The following is a 16,133-nucleotide window of genomic DNA, read 5'->3' as shown; positions in this document are numbered from 1 at the left end:
CCACGTGTGGAAGTATCATGAGCGAAATAGAGTTTTGGAATTATCGATGTAATTGAGGATCCACTCCTTTGCCACAATTTTTTGTGTTCTCATTTTATATTTCTGCATTAAATAGTCTATTCCCTTCTGCAGTTGAAAATTTAAGTTGTCTTCATCACCAGCTGAAGAGTAATCCTGTGCTAACAATCGTGAAAATGCTGAAAGAAGTGAATTCATCAAGCGTCGAACAATTCCACTCTCTGACAGAAGAAGTGGAGGAACTGGTAGCAGAAGCAAGTTCTAATGTCATGTATTTGAATTTATTCGTTGACAACTGTGTTAGTTTCGATGTTCCCAGTGGAATTGAGGAATATTCAACGAAAATACTCCATCAAATTCGTTTCGTGGGTTTAGAATCGAAATTCTACACCAGCGAGTTAGTACAAAATTTGCAAAAACTCCTTTGGACATAAGCATAACTAAAAATACTGATTTCTATTGTTTACATTTATCTTCAGAGATAAGATAGACACTTTATGCCGAGCCCTCGGCACCCAAATAATCGAGCAATGCAAAAACTACATAAATTTAGATGCAATACTAAGTGGCGATGCGAGTGAAGGAAAGAGAATGCTGGAGAATTCGATAAACTGTTGCCAAACATTTCTCCGAATATTTGACAGAATATCGCGAATGGACGCACAATCGGACACTGCAGTCATCTCAAAAATCAACAAGACAACAGCATTTTGTCACGTGAATATTTTTATTCAAAGATGTCAAGACCTCATCGAATTTTCAGAAGCTAGATTTGTGTACGATACCTCCGAGGAGGTAAAGATGATTGGCGGAGCTAGAGGAATGGAGCACGAATTGCAGTATAAAAAAATTGAAGAATCTTTTACCGAAATCTTAGAAGAAGTGAAGGAAATTCGCTATTTTATTCTGGACGTCACCACGACAGTCTGGCTGGATCGCATTGTATCACTCAACAAAAGAATTCAGAGTATAGACAATATGGTGAAAAATCTTATCCAAGAGATATTCGAAGACGTTCAGAATATAGAGGAGGGTATAGGAGCCTTATACGCCATGAAGAGATTTGTGACAAGACGAAATTTGCGAGAGACCATTCGAAACTATTGGACAGCAGCGTGGAAAATTTTCGATAGCGAATTAAAAGCCATCGACATCCGAGAAAAAGATGTTCTGGATGATATGGTAACAAAGCGCAGTATTAGGTCGGCAATGCTAATAAGAATTAAGGCCGATTATATAAATAATCAATTCAATATCATGATTAATGCTTCCGATTGGCTGGGAGACAGTAATATTCAGCTGTAAGTGGACCATGCAAGCGCTGTTCAGTGTATTGAAGATTATTTCCTGATATTCTTCTCTTGCTTCTTTTTTCTTCACTATGAATGATATTATGAATATAATTTTATTACAGACGTATTATTAAGGAATATAAGCTAATTCAGAGCGCTCTTACCGAAAAGGAAAAGTTCTTCTTCTCACTGTGGGAGAAAGATGTTCAAACTGATGTAGAGATTCGTAATATCTTGAAAGAATCTGTTGTCAAATTTCTAAATTCGCCCAATGAAGATTTGCTTGGTATAAACATGGACGAGTCATATCTCCAGAATATGCGAGAAATAAGCGAATGGAAGCTTCTAAAATACGATTCGAAATTAATGAGCTTGAAATTCCTCCAGAAATGGCAGCCAGTGAAGTCGAGATACGTAAAAATCCAATGCTTATGTGATCTCTATAATTCAATTATAAGAAGAGTGGCGAAGAAGGAACGACTATTATTGGAGAATGCATTAAATGAGGTAGAACATTCAATTACTCTTGCACTCCCGAAATGCACATGGGCGGTGGAGAATATTGATAAAATTTATGCCGAGTGGTTGAAAACTGTTCTCCTATTTAAAGACGTCGTGGAGGTGTATAAAGCTGCAGATGCTCGTATTCGTTATTCTTGTGAAGCTATCGCAAAGTTTCTACTTGTAGAAGGCACAAGTAATATTACTTACACTCTGGATGAATTTCGAGAATATCTCGAATCGATCAAGAATAAAAACTTGCTTTTAATGAGAGAGGAAAGTGAATCTATACTCTCTGATTTATATGTGCTGCATCGTAAAACTAAATATGGAGAGACTCCCACTAGACACTGGACAACGTACGTTGGTGAAGTTATAAAGAATTTTGAAGAATCCCTTGTGAGGAATATGAGAGGAACCATGTTATCAATTTTACAATTTTTTCGTGGAAAACCTTTGCTTCATGTCGAAGTTGACCTATCTCCCGATTATTTCGTGACGTTCAACCCTGACATAAAGGAAATTGATGCAGCGTTGAATAGCATTGTTGCAATACCTACTCAATATATTTATTCAACTGACGAATTTATAAGGATTTTGAAATTCGGAAAGCTCTCAGAAACCAATGATAATTTCGTGCATTTCAATGAAGCCGTAGAAGATTTAGCGAGCCGAGTGAAAATAGGTAATACTTGCATATAATATGAGAAACTCTTCGTAATCCAATTTATATTTTAGCGATAACGTCTGGACTAAAAGATATCGAGGAGTTTATAATAGCAATTTCAATTGCAGAGCGTATTTCAATAATTCATGACACTGTCAAATCATTTGCACATGAAGAACGAGAAGAATTGGAATCTGCAATTCAATGGTATTAGAAGATAAAAATTTTCTCTATTTCTCCGAGTATTAAAGCTAAATAATATTATTTTATTAATTCCAGGTGCGAAGAAATCCTGGAGATGGCACATAATTTGGAAAATGCAATCAGAATTAACTTCGTGCTGTTGAATACTCAGAGCCTGAAAATTCGCGTATCAACGGAATGTGAAAATTTAAAAGACCTGCTTTTTGTTGAATTGAGTAAATTTATTGCCTCCGAGCTTGCGTTGGAGAGAATACAGACCGACGATAACACTTGATCAATCACGTTCGAGTAATTCACTTGTAATAAAAATAATGACATGTAGATGATAATAAAATACAATACATTTATATCTAGTCTAATTATTGCATCTCCGTATTCGTAAAAACTCTTGTCTCAATTACAATTATGTCATAGAACTATTAAAAACTCTGGACGAAAAATATCGAGAGTATCGATGCTTTGGCATATTAAGTGGTAAAAGCATTGTTCGATTTCCTGCTACTATAATAAGTCTCCATTTTGGCACATTCAAGATTCCGATAGGAAAAAAATTCCATCAGAAATCCAAATAGAATATTTAAAATCTGGTATCGACATAATCGTAATAATAATAACAATAATAATAAATCAATTCTCGATGGATACACCAACTTGTTTAGGGAGAATAGTAAAAACCGGGCTTTCGGATGCTGTAGGATTAATTAATCCCCTATCAGAATCACTTGGCTCTTTTGCATTAAAATTAACAGGTTTGATAGCTTGTGCTGGTAACAAAAATACCAATGAAAAGGCAATAATTATATGCCATAAACTGTGAATATATTGATAATTAGCTTCGGTCTCAATCATTAAGAATAAAATGAGACCAATGGTGGCCAACAACAGCCCAATGGATAATTTAACAACTCCATTAGGTCTTCTCCAAACTTTAGTCTTATAACATCGATATGAATGGGCTCCAATGGGTATCGTAGCCCCAGAAATGAAAGGCACCAAAATTCCAGTTAAACTTGTTCTATCGGCTTCAACCCCAAACGAAATAATAAAAACCCCCAACATATGGCAAACGGAAATAAATTGCACTGGTAACTCTGCCATCGCGATGAGTGTCACCCAGAATGCGAGAATACTGCTAAAAAAATCACTGAACTGCAGAACTTGATATTTTGCAATGCAGTAGGTCATGGATTTCTGATCACAGGCATGATAGAGTGCTGAGAACACCATCGTGGCTAAATAAACTAAAGCTTCGGCATAGAGTCTGCGTTTCACGGCTAAATAAATCGCAGGAATGAATGACAAATTACTGACAATAAGCATTACAGACGATAGTACTTGTGTCGGTTGTTGATAGACATTTGTTGAGTCTGTGCAGCCCCAGCCTCTGTAGCCACCGAAGCAGTTGCATGTCGTGAAATGGATAAAATTGCGATGAACCTCTTGGCAAACACCATAATGCCCACACGGATGGGAACCAGGGAAAGAACAGCGATGAGTTCTGATGTCAAGAGATACTAAAATCTCTCCTATTGCACATTTTGATAACTTCCCATTATTGAAACATCTTGCTTCCAGACCGATATACCACGTGCCAGGCTGTGGATACGGTATCAACAAATTCCCGTCGTGTTTACCATTAGTGTTAAGTCTCATTGCCATCCTGTCATCGTCACAAACAATCTCTCCTTTTCTTCTCAATGGCATCTGCCCCCTCCTGATGCAGACGGACATCACTACTGTTTGATTCATAAATGCTCTGTCAATTTCCAAGTGAACGCCAATCCCTAATGATCCACCGATATCAATCAATGGGAGAATATCAAATTGAGCAATGACTGGACTAGCGTCTGTCAGCATGATCCATGGAGTCAGCCACTCTCTCCCTTGTAGCAAGTAAACGCCAGAAAATGTTGGAAGCTCTTTAACACGTATCAATTGAAAACGCCGAGCACACTGATCACTTGATACATTCTCTGAGCCTTCAAATGTCACCGAATTTTGGTGAAATTCTGGGGAACCAAGCTTTTGAGTTGTAGTGAGCATTGATACCCACCGACGGGTTAAGGTACTTTCAGTAATTTGTACTGGACATTCAAAGATTGAAACTTTGATCTTGAAACTTACTATACTATTAGAAGCCACTAGTAAATAATAATAAGTATCCTCAAAAGGTGTGACTTCTTCAAAAGTATAAGTTTCATTGGCAGTAAGTTTTATCGAGATCCTCGTGTGATCGAGAACAGGTAGGACACGTCCCTGAACTACTAAATCCTTGATACATAAATTGGAAGGTGTATTACCAGATCGTAATAAGAATTTACATCCCCAGATAGTAATGTTGAAGCTCCACGTGCCCGAGGGAATAAAAATTTTGTAATAAGTGGAGGGCTGGGTTGTTCTCATGATGGATTCCTGTGTAATGGGGATATTCTGGATGCCATTTACCTGCTGCCAGAGAGCCACCGATCCAATACTGTAATGGCATTTGTATCCCAGCCCTTGCTGCTGTACTTTCTCATCCCAGTAAGTCATGTAAGCACCTACAAACCAATCCCCAGGCTCTGGACCATTTACTGGCAACACTACTGTTGTTTCAGCCTCGTGTGTTGTCCATGTTTTTATAACAATTGTGCCATTTCTCTCTGGATTCATGGCAGGGGGGAACGAGGCATTATCGGCAGAAATTATTGGATAACTTCCCCATTGCAAGTATATGTTCACCTCTCTGGGGATGCAGTGGCTACCATCCATGAAAGCTGCAAACTGCCAGGTAGCACGATGCACCTCTTTAGGAACTGTGTAATGAAATGTAGCAACATCATTGTAGGTCTTGAAGACGTGGAGGGAGGCCTCTTGACTAGTCTCTGGTACGAATTGATAGTATCCTGAAATTTTTCATTTTCCTCGTATTATTTTTTTCTTCTTAAAAACTCTCAACGTAGATTGTACAAACCTTGGAGAACTAATAAATGCAGAATAATTTTCAGCCAAACATAAAGACCATTGATACTCGTACTCTTCAACATGACGGAAGTCATAATTTATATGTGAAAAAATACCCTCCATTCGTTAAAAGTCATGAATGGACAAATACGGTTTTTAATTCTAAATAGTAATGTATTCTTTGAGTAATATGTCACAAGAGTAAATGGACGTACTCATAATGTTAAAGGCGTGGTGTCATCACAATATATCCTGTGAGAAACGCTAAGGAAATACTGGCTTTGAGTAAACAACGAACTTGGTTAAAATAAAGTATAATATAAAGACTTAGTTTGTTTACTGGTGTCAATAATTTTCTGAGGCTGCGAATGTGGATACGACAGGGCGCGGGGTCGGCTATGTTGATAAGGTAGGGTATGACGCTGAGTGTCGATAATAGTGAGGCAAGTCGTAAAGTGAGTTCTAAGGCCATTGACGAGGGCTTTTGAAAAATGCCAAGCAATCCTCCGTAGATTTGAAAATGTATTTTCCCCGACTAATTCCGATGAAAAAAATAAACTGACGGTGATCGATCAAGAAATTAATTCTGAATCAATGACACTGGTTTCATTTCTTAATCCCAATTAGTGATGGACCATTACATTTATAAATTGCGGTACAATTGCGGGTGAATTTTCCTTGTTTGAAAATTCCGGGCTTTTTCCCGAATCGAGGTGAAAGAATAAAGCCAACGTCGATCGATCAAGAATTTAATTCTGAATCCGTTACCCTATGCGTTAGAAATCCATTCCTCCTAATCTCCTAATAAAAATTGTTATGTTTACTAAATTACTGCAAAAATCGAGTTATGGTTATTACACGTCCGACGTGCTCTGGAATTTATAGAGCTCATCTCCTCTAAGTTTGAAGGAAACTCGGTGTCAAGTATTCTAAAGTTTCTGTAACTGCACCTGAATATCTACCGAAATAAAAGAAACGACATTAAACTTTCGAAATTCTACAATTCCAGAGTACGTGCAGACTGTCAGTGTTTTGCTGATTTGTTTCGCACAGCTTTCGCCAAAGTGATTAACAGCCCAAAATGCATTACCCATTTATAGTAAGCTATACGTTACTATGACTAAGTACCCCACAGCACGAAATCCTTGAGATTGCAGTCAGTTGATTTCCATTTGCCTAAAGTTACAATTTGCTTCCCACTCGGCGCTACCCATTTCGGAAAGTACTGGCATCTATACGGAATAATCACCTGATTGAACAGCAATTTTACAGGTTGAAATAAAATCTGAACAAATGAATTTGCATGAGTTCGAATGGGAATGAATCGAATGAAATGATATTAAACTGTGACATCGAAATTAACTGAATGTTCATTAACAATGTCCTCCTTTAAATAGAGAACGTCAATTTTTATATTTATATTTTCACACATAACGTATTTTTTTATAAATAACAAAAACATACATGCACATGTAAGGTTTACTTGCACCATCTTACATTTTATTTATCTCCCTCTAAATATACTTGTTCCGCCTCGAAGATTCTGAGAAAATGAAAATTCCCATGTATTATATACACACCAGATAATGAATATCAAATTTGTCATCTTCACTTTAATTACAAGATGGTACACAGGATTTAGTCGTAAGCGGAACTGATAAAATACAAATAATTAATTGAATACAGACTTTATTTCGTATAAATATATAGAAATCATTGAACAATTGTACCGAACTAAAAAAGCATAGAGTAGAGTTTCTTTCTTCTTCTCGCGGAAGAAATTAAATCATGTAAAACTAATCGTTAAATAACGTTTATCAATCTTTAATTTGCGATACTTTGAAGTATAAAATAATGCATAAACGATATCTTATAATCTTTCAAATACGCTTCCACATATTCGAATTTGAATTACTCAAAAAGGTGAGTCACTTCCAAAAATGATAAAAACCAGATTTTATACTTTATTCTGAAAGTTATACGATGTAAATTGTGATTGGTCACCTGTGATGATCATTCTACTTAACTTTAGAACCTTGTGATAAGTACATCGGCGCCCTTTATCTAATGATATGAAAAATTAAATTTCAATTGACAAGAAAACTACGCAAGAGCTCTCAGCATTTTTTACCTCAATTATGATACGGCTTGTGTGTCAATATGACATTCTGCAGTCGTTAATATAACAAACTATGCTTGAAAATACGTCACCCACGAGACGTTAAAGCAAATCTCCAGACTCATTTGCCATAAGCCACACGCAATTTCAAACTCAGAGACATTGCAATTTTCAAATGGCTCTGACACGCTATAATGTTTGCTCTATCGTCAATCGTGCAATCGATTACGATGCTCAGCACCCATTGGCACTCGGCTTCTTGCCGAATCCAATAAATCCGATCTCGATACCTCGACCTCTTGGTAGACCCCGGCACGAATCAATTTTAAGTTAATCGAACTGACGATTTTGGTTAGTGTCGGTGAAGGTGGATTATACCGATGACAAGATAGAAAACAAAAAGATAAAATGAAATAAATCTTTTTCCATCTTCTCCCTGATAAACTGAAAAATTATCAGCACCATCAATTTCATCGTGATTCAAAAAAACTTTTAATACAGAATGGATGAAATTGAATTATTTATGTTTAAATATTTTTTTGGAACATTGTCCCACCAAAAAAGTATTTTTCTACCATTATTTTGGAATTTCTATTCATTTTAAATTAATTCAATTATGACTTGGAAAATTAATTATAATACTCTGTTAATCAAGTGAGAAAAGAGTTTAAGACTGGCCCGTTTTAAATATAATTAAGATCAGAATTCGCTATATTCATACTCTAATAAACATTTACAGAAATCCATTCTATAATAAATGTATTCATCTCCATTTTATTTATTTATTTCAATGTCCTGCATGGCTATTCTGATGGAACACAGTTTTTTCGATAAAATTGCAATCAATAGTAACAAAAAATTTTAACAAAAAAGGATATTATAGACTATTCAAGATCCATTTATTCGAAAGCGAATCCATGAAGAGAAATAGTCACTAAAAATAGCCTATTTTTTCTGTAATTCCAGAGCGAAATACGGATGCCGAAGTTTTTTGCGGAATTTGCAAATTTGATTCAGATCATTCCGTAATTTTTATTGAATATTTTTCCCCGTGTTATTAATCAACGACAATCACTATATGAATCTCTTCAACACTATTATTACTCATTTGTTTTTTTAATAATTGGAAGGACATAATGGTTCTGATATCTATCTCTATAACTCAATGCTAATTGGATCCAATTAATTAATAATCATTAATCACTAGTTAAATGGAAGAGTAATAATGTTCCGTTTAATTGACTTCACTGTGTTGTGACGACTCATCTTGTACCAAAGTGTCCAGGGAAGACGTACTCTCTCCACTCGAGATTAGATCCGGCATAAAAATATGCAGTTGTGGTCTGACAATGGGTGACCATACCGATTGGTTATTTAGAGACAAATTACGATACTTGAAATCACTCTTCTTCCCTTGGGAAACGTCAAAAGGCTGTTTATCCATAGAATTTTCATTCCCGCTATTAAAATCTGGGATTGAATACTCCGGCTTCTTCATCGATAATTTGTAATGTTGAATTGTAACTAGGTCTCGAGAAACACCTGAATTTTGTCTTCGAAACGAGCAAACCTTCGCTCTAACTAGAGACTTTCTATTTTTTATATAATTTATAGTATGCATTTCCTTTTTTTCACCAGTTTTTACGCATCCAGACATATTCAACCAATGGAGCACTCGATCTGACAATGTATTGGAGCTGATCCTCTTAATGCCATGATCATTATCACAATCCTCTACAATCGTGACACAATTAGCAGACAAGTCTTCAATGTGATTGTAATTAGAGTCAGTATTATTATTTATTGATGTCTCTGTAGCGTTGCTTCCAGAGTCGTTTTCGTTATCATTGCTTGCAGTGTTACTATTTCGGATTTTTAAAATTCCATTCAGCTCTAGGTCTAATGGCTTCACTACTTCAATGGGATTTATTGGCGCCGATTGTCGTCGAGCTACAACTTTTCTCTGCTCTTCTACGTCTTTTTTGTTTACAACCACATGGAAGTTTACGAAACAACTGTCTAGACTCTCTGAATTTCGTACGGACTCACTGCACATATACTTGACCGATGGAGATTTTGATTTGGTGGGTAAGGTTGACGTAAAGGGTCGTTGACGGGTTTGTAATGAGAGAACTGGATCATCAGGTGTTAATATTGCATGACGCACTCCATCCACCCAAACTGTTCTCACTGATATTGGACGCTCAGAAGATGACCAGATGGGTGACATCACCAAATTCAATCAATCATTTCCACAAAATTCATTGAATTTCACAACATAACTGTTCATTATTTTATGATTGATATTCACATTTTTTCGTCGACGTTAATCGTTCATTTTCATTAAGATGTTATTAGTATATTAAAGAGATTATTTGTTAGTCTGAACACTTTCTAAATTATGGAAGACATTGATAATGGTGACAAAAAAACGAAAAATTGAAAATGTGAAAACATTTTTTTCTAATACATTTGTCTGCGGTTGAACGAACGATGAGAAATAAAAAAATGTGTATTGACTGCCGTCGCGGCAAGAGAAAACGGGGTATCTACTCGTTTTGTGACACGCGATCTACGACTGTACGATGTCTGTGACCATCGCACAGACTGCGGCATCAGTTTCTATACTTCTACCCCCCAGGAGTAGATGAACAAGGGAAGGCGTACACCTACGGGGATATCGTGCGAACTCCTCCAGCTATATAATGATGTAAAGAAATATAAATTTAGTTTTAAGCATAGAAGTAAAATGCATGCTTCCAAGCAATGAATTTTACGAGTTCGTTTTCTCTTTGTTAAATAATTTTTCACGTCCAGTGACACAAAATGCCCTCCACCTTGCTGTGAAAAATATATCAGCCCACGTACTTTCAATAGTACAGGTAATTTTACACCTGTTGGAAAATAATATATTTTATAAGGGTCGAATATGAAATGTACGAGACGATTAATTATTTATGAGCTTTTGGCAGATGCCAAAATATTTTAAAAAATGTTAAAAAAAATATAAAGTATAAAATATAAAGATATACGGTGGATTTGTATCGATATATAACAAATATATTGTTACACATGTGTATATAAAAATAATTGATAAAATTTTATAAAAAAATCTGCAGATTTTGTCGCAGTTTAATTAGGGGTGCTTCAGTTTTATCGAGAACTCAAAGTTCAACCGATGCGAATTCTTGGATGGAACTAATTTATGGTTTGAAGTTTTAATGGGATATGTGATAATCATGCGACAATAATTAGAGGTACGGTATTTGAATAACTATACATCGTACTAATTTCTTTCAACTTCTAAATAGAAGGACCTTAATTGGAGGTTTTTGCGATTCTGTTTCTCTTTCTTAAGAAAACTTGAATTTTTTCTGCATAACTACCAATATTGTGTGATAAAAAAATACAAATTGCAATGTGCATTGTTTAGACATTTTTGATTAATTTTTTATCATAATTTATTTCACTCACTCTCAGTGAAACACCATCAATAAAATCGTGTAAAGTATACAGAAATATAGTATTCACATAATATTATCTGCATTCAATCAATTTGTCACTTAAACTTCAGTTATATCAAATTGAATATTCTATTTATAATATAAACGTGTCTGTGCCCATTGCCTCGATACTTGCGATAAACTAATACATATGTATACATACATTTTATTCCGATACAATTAAATATATTCTGTACGAAATGGAAAAACTAATTAAACTTGAAAGAAAAAAATTAAGGGATTGGAGTATTTCCAATGAAACCAACCCTTTTCGAATGCTAAAGTGATAAAAAAGAATGGACATTCACATCTACTCCTATATTGTACATAATGACCAGTAGGTTATGTCATTGACCATAAGAAATATCACAAGTTATTGTCGCAGAAATACCTTGACAATGCAAAACGAAAGGAAAACGATAAAACTCAACTGGCAGATGGTAATGTCCAGATTAAGGCCCCCTCGTTTTTCTTTCTCTCTTGATTCTTCCTCTTATATGATCTAAACCGGGATCGATTAGGACTCCAATCGTCACCATTTCTGAATCTCCAATTTGGAGTTCTAGAAGTGGGCGAATCATGCTCTGAAAGGGCATCCTCACTACTCACTCTTCTTGGCACATTAACTACCTGCTCATAAGCGGAATACGTTGTGTATTCGTACTCGGGATCGTAATAATCCTGAAGAGTGGGTTCTTTCCTAAACCTTTGCATTGCACACCAACTGTGGCTGAGAAGAGAGGGGAACCTCAATAACCAATATTCTGTAAATTTTTCTGGGATGTCGCCTAGGCTTGCTTGAGCCTCTGCAGTTAATTCTCTGTAGTGATGTTTTTTATTTCTCAGTGCTCGCAGAAGATCTCTCACACTCTGACCTTTGTAACTTCTGTACTTTCTCAAGTCATTAGCGACTTCAAGGTCTATACGCTGTCTCCAGTCAGAATAAACGACTTGACTCCCTCCAGCTTCCAGAGACAGGAGGGCTGGACTGTTTGGCTCGTCCTTTTCCACTCTGTCACTTATGTCCTGGAAAAAATTAAGAATTCTCGCCGAGTTCCAGAAAAAAGGAAAACGCTCAACCGCAACAGCTGGAGGTCGACTGGTGGGATCACTGTCAATCATTGCTCTGATTAGAACTAGAGCTAGTTCTTTGTTATGATCGTGAACATCGTGGAGAAAGGATAAGTCACTTTCTCCACACAGAATGTTTGCTTGCCTGCGGAGTGTATCACCGAATGGGTGTTTTCCATTTGATAAAACATAGTAGAAGACACAGCCGAGGGAAAAAATATCGACGGCGCACGTTGTTCGTTCACCGTTCAGCATCTCGGGGGCTATCCAACCATCGGTACCAGTCACTCCTGATCGACGGGAAAATGACATACGTCCTAATTGTAATTTCTTGCAGAGACCGAAGTCAGATATCATGGCGCGTATCTCGCCCCGTGCTCCTGGAGATGACAGCAATACGTTCTGCGGTTTTATGTCTCTGTGAACTATCCAAGTACAAATTCATCGTACAAATTCAGTATTTCATCAAATTCGCGGTGCATTTAAAAAGGATTTACGAAGTTGTGCGAATCTTTCTCGCATCAGTCATAAAATATGTAACATTATATATCCATATGCCCAGAAAATTAAGTGTTTCACTATGACCAACTCAAATATATTGTGGGCGAACATTTTGAAATTTAGCATTAATGAAATCTGAAGAAATAATAAGATAAAGCATTGAACGACTCTTGATTCATGATGGGGTATCCAACGGTTTCTGATATAACGGTTTGATGAGTATGGGGGATGGAAAGATTTAGTTATTTAGTTCTATAATATTCACTTCAATAAGATGACTCACCAATATCAAGAGAATGTAGATGAGCGAGTCCAGAAGTTGATTGAAGTAAAATATTCTTGACAGAAATGGATTGCCTATCATAATTCCCGACAACATAATCCTGCAGTGTTGCTTCAGCCAGTTCCAGTGCTATATATCTGAACATCCTATCCTGCTCGGTGCAAAAATATCTAACGACGTTAGCGTGAGCATCGGATTCTCTCAAGAGTGCCACTTCCCTGTCAGCAAATGTGAAGCAATCGGGCAGTAGTCGTTTCACGGCAACAGACCGTCCATCGAATTCTCCTTTGTAGACAAAAGTTCCTTCACACCCCTTTCCCAAAACTTTATCGATATGAAATACAATCTTCCCCACTTTTACTGCGCCTTCTCCAATTTCTTCAGGTACCGTCGTTATCCCACTTCTCCCTCCAGTGCTGTTAGTTCTGCTGTTTTCTCTGGAGCCCTGAGATAACTGCTGGAACTCCTTAAACTGAGCATTCAAGTACCAAAACATCGTAATTACACATCCAACAAGAATAATGAGCGCTAGCTTCAACCCTTTATTTTCCTGCTGATTCAGCCACTTCTTCGTACCATTGTATGCTACAATAAATATTTTCCTCCATTCTCTATAATCCGTACTATTGCCAAGTTCATCAAGACCCTGCACGATAATTGTAATTTTCGTCGAAATGTTGCCTTTTTCTTCCGTCCGAATTATCGGATCAGATGGTCCAGTAATCTGTAAGGGCTGAATCTGTGGTTTATATTCTGCGGGTGCTTTATAATGTCCAAGAACAATTATATCATTCTCTTGAGAAAATTCATCCAGGAACTTATTCCCGGATTGCTCATTACCACCTGTAAAGCTCTCTTCGGGAGAAATGCTATTATCATTTTGTCCAATTTGAGGAAGGATATTTGGGCCCTCGAGGAGGAGGTGCCGACTGTTGCTGGAGATTGTGGCTGTAGAAGAATCAACTAGGGACGGTAGAGCGTAAAGTCCGTGGAGGTGTTCTCCAATATACAACGTTGGAAATAATTGTATATCACTGGGTTTGGAGCTGAACCTCTGAAGGAGATTATCGAGGGTCCCTTGAGCCACACTGGTGAAGGGAATGGTTACTAAACCATCTTTACTCATAGTATATATACCAATTACTGGACTGTTGAGATCTAACTCCCAAAGGACCATTCCTTGCCTTCGATCCAACGTAACAACTCTACCAGTAGAGCTCGTTGTAAAGTGTACAAGATCATAATCGTCCGATGCATCGTCGATTTTTGATGCTGAATAGTCGTAAAACGTTATGTTCCACCTTCGGTCTTTTTGCTTGCTGTCAATCATTATTATATTGTACTCTGTACGTCCAACGAAAATTGCATCCTGAATGTCCAACGGACAGGTACTATCAGCTTCTTCAAACCCTAGAAATTGCTTTCGTTTTCCACTTACTGGATCTATGCTGAACCAAGTATCGATTTTACGACCGGTGTAGAGAATTCCATCGCTACTTCGACAGGGACTATTGGCAACTAATTGGGGAATTGTGAATGGGAGCTTTTTCAAGACATCGAATTCAACTCCATAAAGGTACAGCGAACCGTCCTTAGGATCGGGGAGAAACATTGGAGATAATCTCTCGGATACATCATAGGGGACCTTGACCACGGGCTCATTGTCGTGGCTCCAACGAATTTCTCCTGTTCTTTGGCCGACACCCATGAAGGAGCCACTAAGAGTGGCAATTAAGAGCAGCGGGTCATCTCCTTCGGGAATGAGTCCTGTACTTCGGTCCTAAAAAGAAAAAATTATATTCATTACCCAGCAATTGATTGAACGAATATGACAGATTAGTCGGAAATTATTTTCGAGACTGGAAAGTCATAAAGTTAAAGTGGAAGAATTATTTTTTATTCCTCCTTAAATTTTCCACAAGAGCTTACCCCATTCTCTTGCAGAGTTAAAACCGAAGATCCGAGGATGATAAATAAAAACAATATATTATGCATGGTCCTCATTATTTTTGATATCGACATTCTCTCCATTTGTCCAGCGACTATAATTATGTTAGATTTCAGCCAGGTATTCTAAAATTACGCCAACTGTCATTCTGGATCATTCTATTCAGCTGGTGACCGTAAACATCTGACTTTGACCAACTGAATCTTCTGTCGTCCATGTGGATCTCAAGTAATCCAAAAATCTGAAGTATTGCGTCATTCGCTTATCCCATTGTTTTCCATTCGTGAGCAAATCTCTAATCACTCAAAGTGGCACTACAGGAAAGTCGCAGAATGGGTTGAATTTTTTGGACAATGTCGATGCTTTTTATCATCAGTCATATAAGCTCGATAAATCAAATTCCGTATGAGCATTAAATTCAAAAGACTGGCAATTGTGCAAAACATTGCACCATGGCGTATGCTAATGGCACAGTGTAGTAGTTTGAAACTGGATTTGTATAATCTGTAATAGTAACTTTTCACCAACACACAAGTTTTCACAACAATTTTAATCCACCAAACATAACAAAAATATATTTTTCAAAGACAATTCAAGGTTACCCGTCAAATAGTAGAAATATTAATTTTTTATGGGTGCACATTAATGTCTCCCAATCAGTTGCTTGACCAATAAGCAGTTGTAACGTTGCGGTTAAGTATAAAATAAGCGTAGTGTTCTTAGAATATTAGTTGACATGATGTATACATCGTCTTTACAATAAACACAGCTGATAAAATGGTTAGCCAAGGCCGAATTTACCATGAATATGTGAATCGATCGAATGGACTTATCAAAACCAGGGATTATAGGAGAAGCTGCCAGGGCCAAAGAGAAGCTTTGGAACGTTGACACTCAAGCTAAAACAAATAACTCAATTATTAGAATAATTTTCTAAAATGGAGCGGTAACTCCTCACAACACTCCAATTTTTATTAAGGCCCGGATCAAAGAGGATTGACCAAAGTAGAGACTCAGTTTTGGGGGTTTGAGTGACCCCAACGGCATCGTAGTATCCGACCCCATAAGAGGGAGGGCGCCACA

The 16,133-nt window shown here is 37.0% G+C and overlaps 4 protein-coding genes across 7 annotated transcripts in view; 2 read left to right on the top strand and 2 right to left on the bottom strand.

The window, feature by feature from the left end:
• The window catches only part of LOC105265142 (dynein-1-beta heavy chain, flagellar inner arm I1 complex), a 2,749-nt gene extending 1,002 nt beyond the window's left edge, over positions 1 to 1,747 (top strand). Inside the window, exons 2-5 of the mRNA XM_011302487.1 lie at positions 133 to 415; positions 498 to 1,319; positions 1,433 to 1,596; positions 1,698 to 1,747. Coding sequence (XP_011300789.1) covers positions 133 to 415; positions 498 to 1,319; positions 1,433 to 1,596; positions 1,698 to 1,747 — 1,319 coding nt within the window. The remainder of the gene's footprint in view (positions 1 to 132; positions 416 to 497; positions 1,320 to 1,432; positions 1,597 to 1,697) is intronic.
• A 189-nt stretch (positions 1,748 to 1,936) lies between these two features.
• LOC105265033 (uncharacterized) lies at positions 1,937 to 2,965 on the top strand. Of its 2 annotated transcripts, none has more exons than XM_011302310.1 (3): positions 1,937 to 2,496; positions 2,607 to 2,685; positions 2,758 to 2,965. In XM_011302310.1, exons 1-3 carry the CDS (start codon positions 2,079 to 2,081, stop codon positions 2,954 to 2,956), a joined length of 696 nt encoding a protein of 231 aa, XP_011300612.1. In that variant the 5' UTR covers positions 1,937 to 2,078; the 3' UTR covers positions 2,957 to 2,965. The 2 variants fall into 2 exon arrangements, with proteins under 2 accessions (XP_011300612.1, XP_011300611.1); XM_011302309.1 differs by having other exon boundaries at positions 2,550 to 2,685.
• A 326-nt stretch (positions 2,966 to 3,291) lies between these two features.
• Positions 3,292 to 5,995, bottom strand: LOC105265034 (transmembrane protein 8B). 2 transcript variants are annotated; one of them, XM_011302312.1, is made up of 3 exons: positions 5,966 to 5,995; positions 5,636 to 5,889; positions 3,292 to 5,567 (listed from the first exon to the last, which is right to left on the bottom strand). In XM_011302312.1, the coding sequence occupies exons 2-3, from the start codon at positions 5,718 to 5,720 to the stop codon at positions 3,310 to 3,312; spliced, it is 2,343 nt and encodes a 780-aa protein (XP_011300614.1). In that variant the 5' UTR covers positions 5,721 to 5,889; positions 5,966 to 5,995; the 3' UTR covers positions 3,292 to 3,309. The 2 variants fall into 2 exon arrangements, with proteins under 2 accessions (XP_011300614.1, XP_011300613.1); XM_011302311.1 differs by having other exon boundaries at positions 5,636 to 5,993.
• Positions 5,996 to 10,814: 4,819 nt separating this feature from the next.
• Ire1 (serine/threonine-protein kinase/endoribonuclease Ire1) lies at positions 10,815 to 16,050 on the bottom strand. 2 transcript variants are annotated; one of them, XM_011302301.1, is made up of 4 exons: positions 15,852 to 16,050; positions 15,032 to 15,566; positions 13,103 to 14,882; positions 10,815 to 12,743 (listed from the first exon to the last, which is right to left on the bottom strand). In XM_011302301.1, the coding sequence occupies exons 2-4, from the start codon at positions 15,131 to 15,133 to the stop codon at positions 11,674 to 11,676; spliced, it is 2,952 nt and encodes a 983-aa protein (XP_011300603.1). In that variant the 5' UTR covers positions 15,134 to 15,566; positions 15,852 to 16,050; the 3' UTR covers positions 10,815 to 11,673. The 2 variants fall into 2 exon arrangements, with proteins under 2 accessions (XP_011300603.1, XP_011300602.1); XM_011302300.1 differs by having other exon boundaries at positions 15,032 to 16,050.
• Between the last annotated feature and the right edge of the window lie 83 nt (positions 16,051 to 16,133).

Source organism: Fopius arisanus, unplaced genomic scaffold, assembly GCF_000806365.1.
Source record: "Fopius arisanus strain USDA-PBARC FA_bdor unplaced genomic scaffold, ASM80636v1 scaffold00027, whole genome shotgun sequence".
In the NCBI taxonomy this organism is placed as follows: domain Eukaryota; kingdom Metazoa; phylum Arthropoda; class Insecta; order Hymenoptera; family Braconidae; genus Fopius; species Fopius arisanus.
This window is presented reverse-complemented; position numbering and strand designations above follow the sequence as displayed.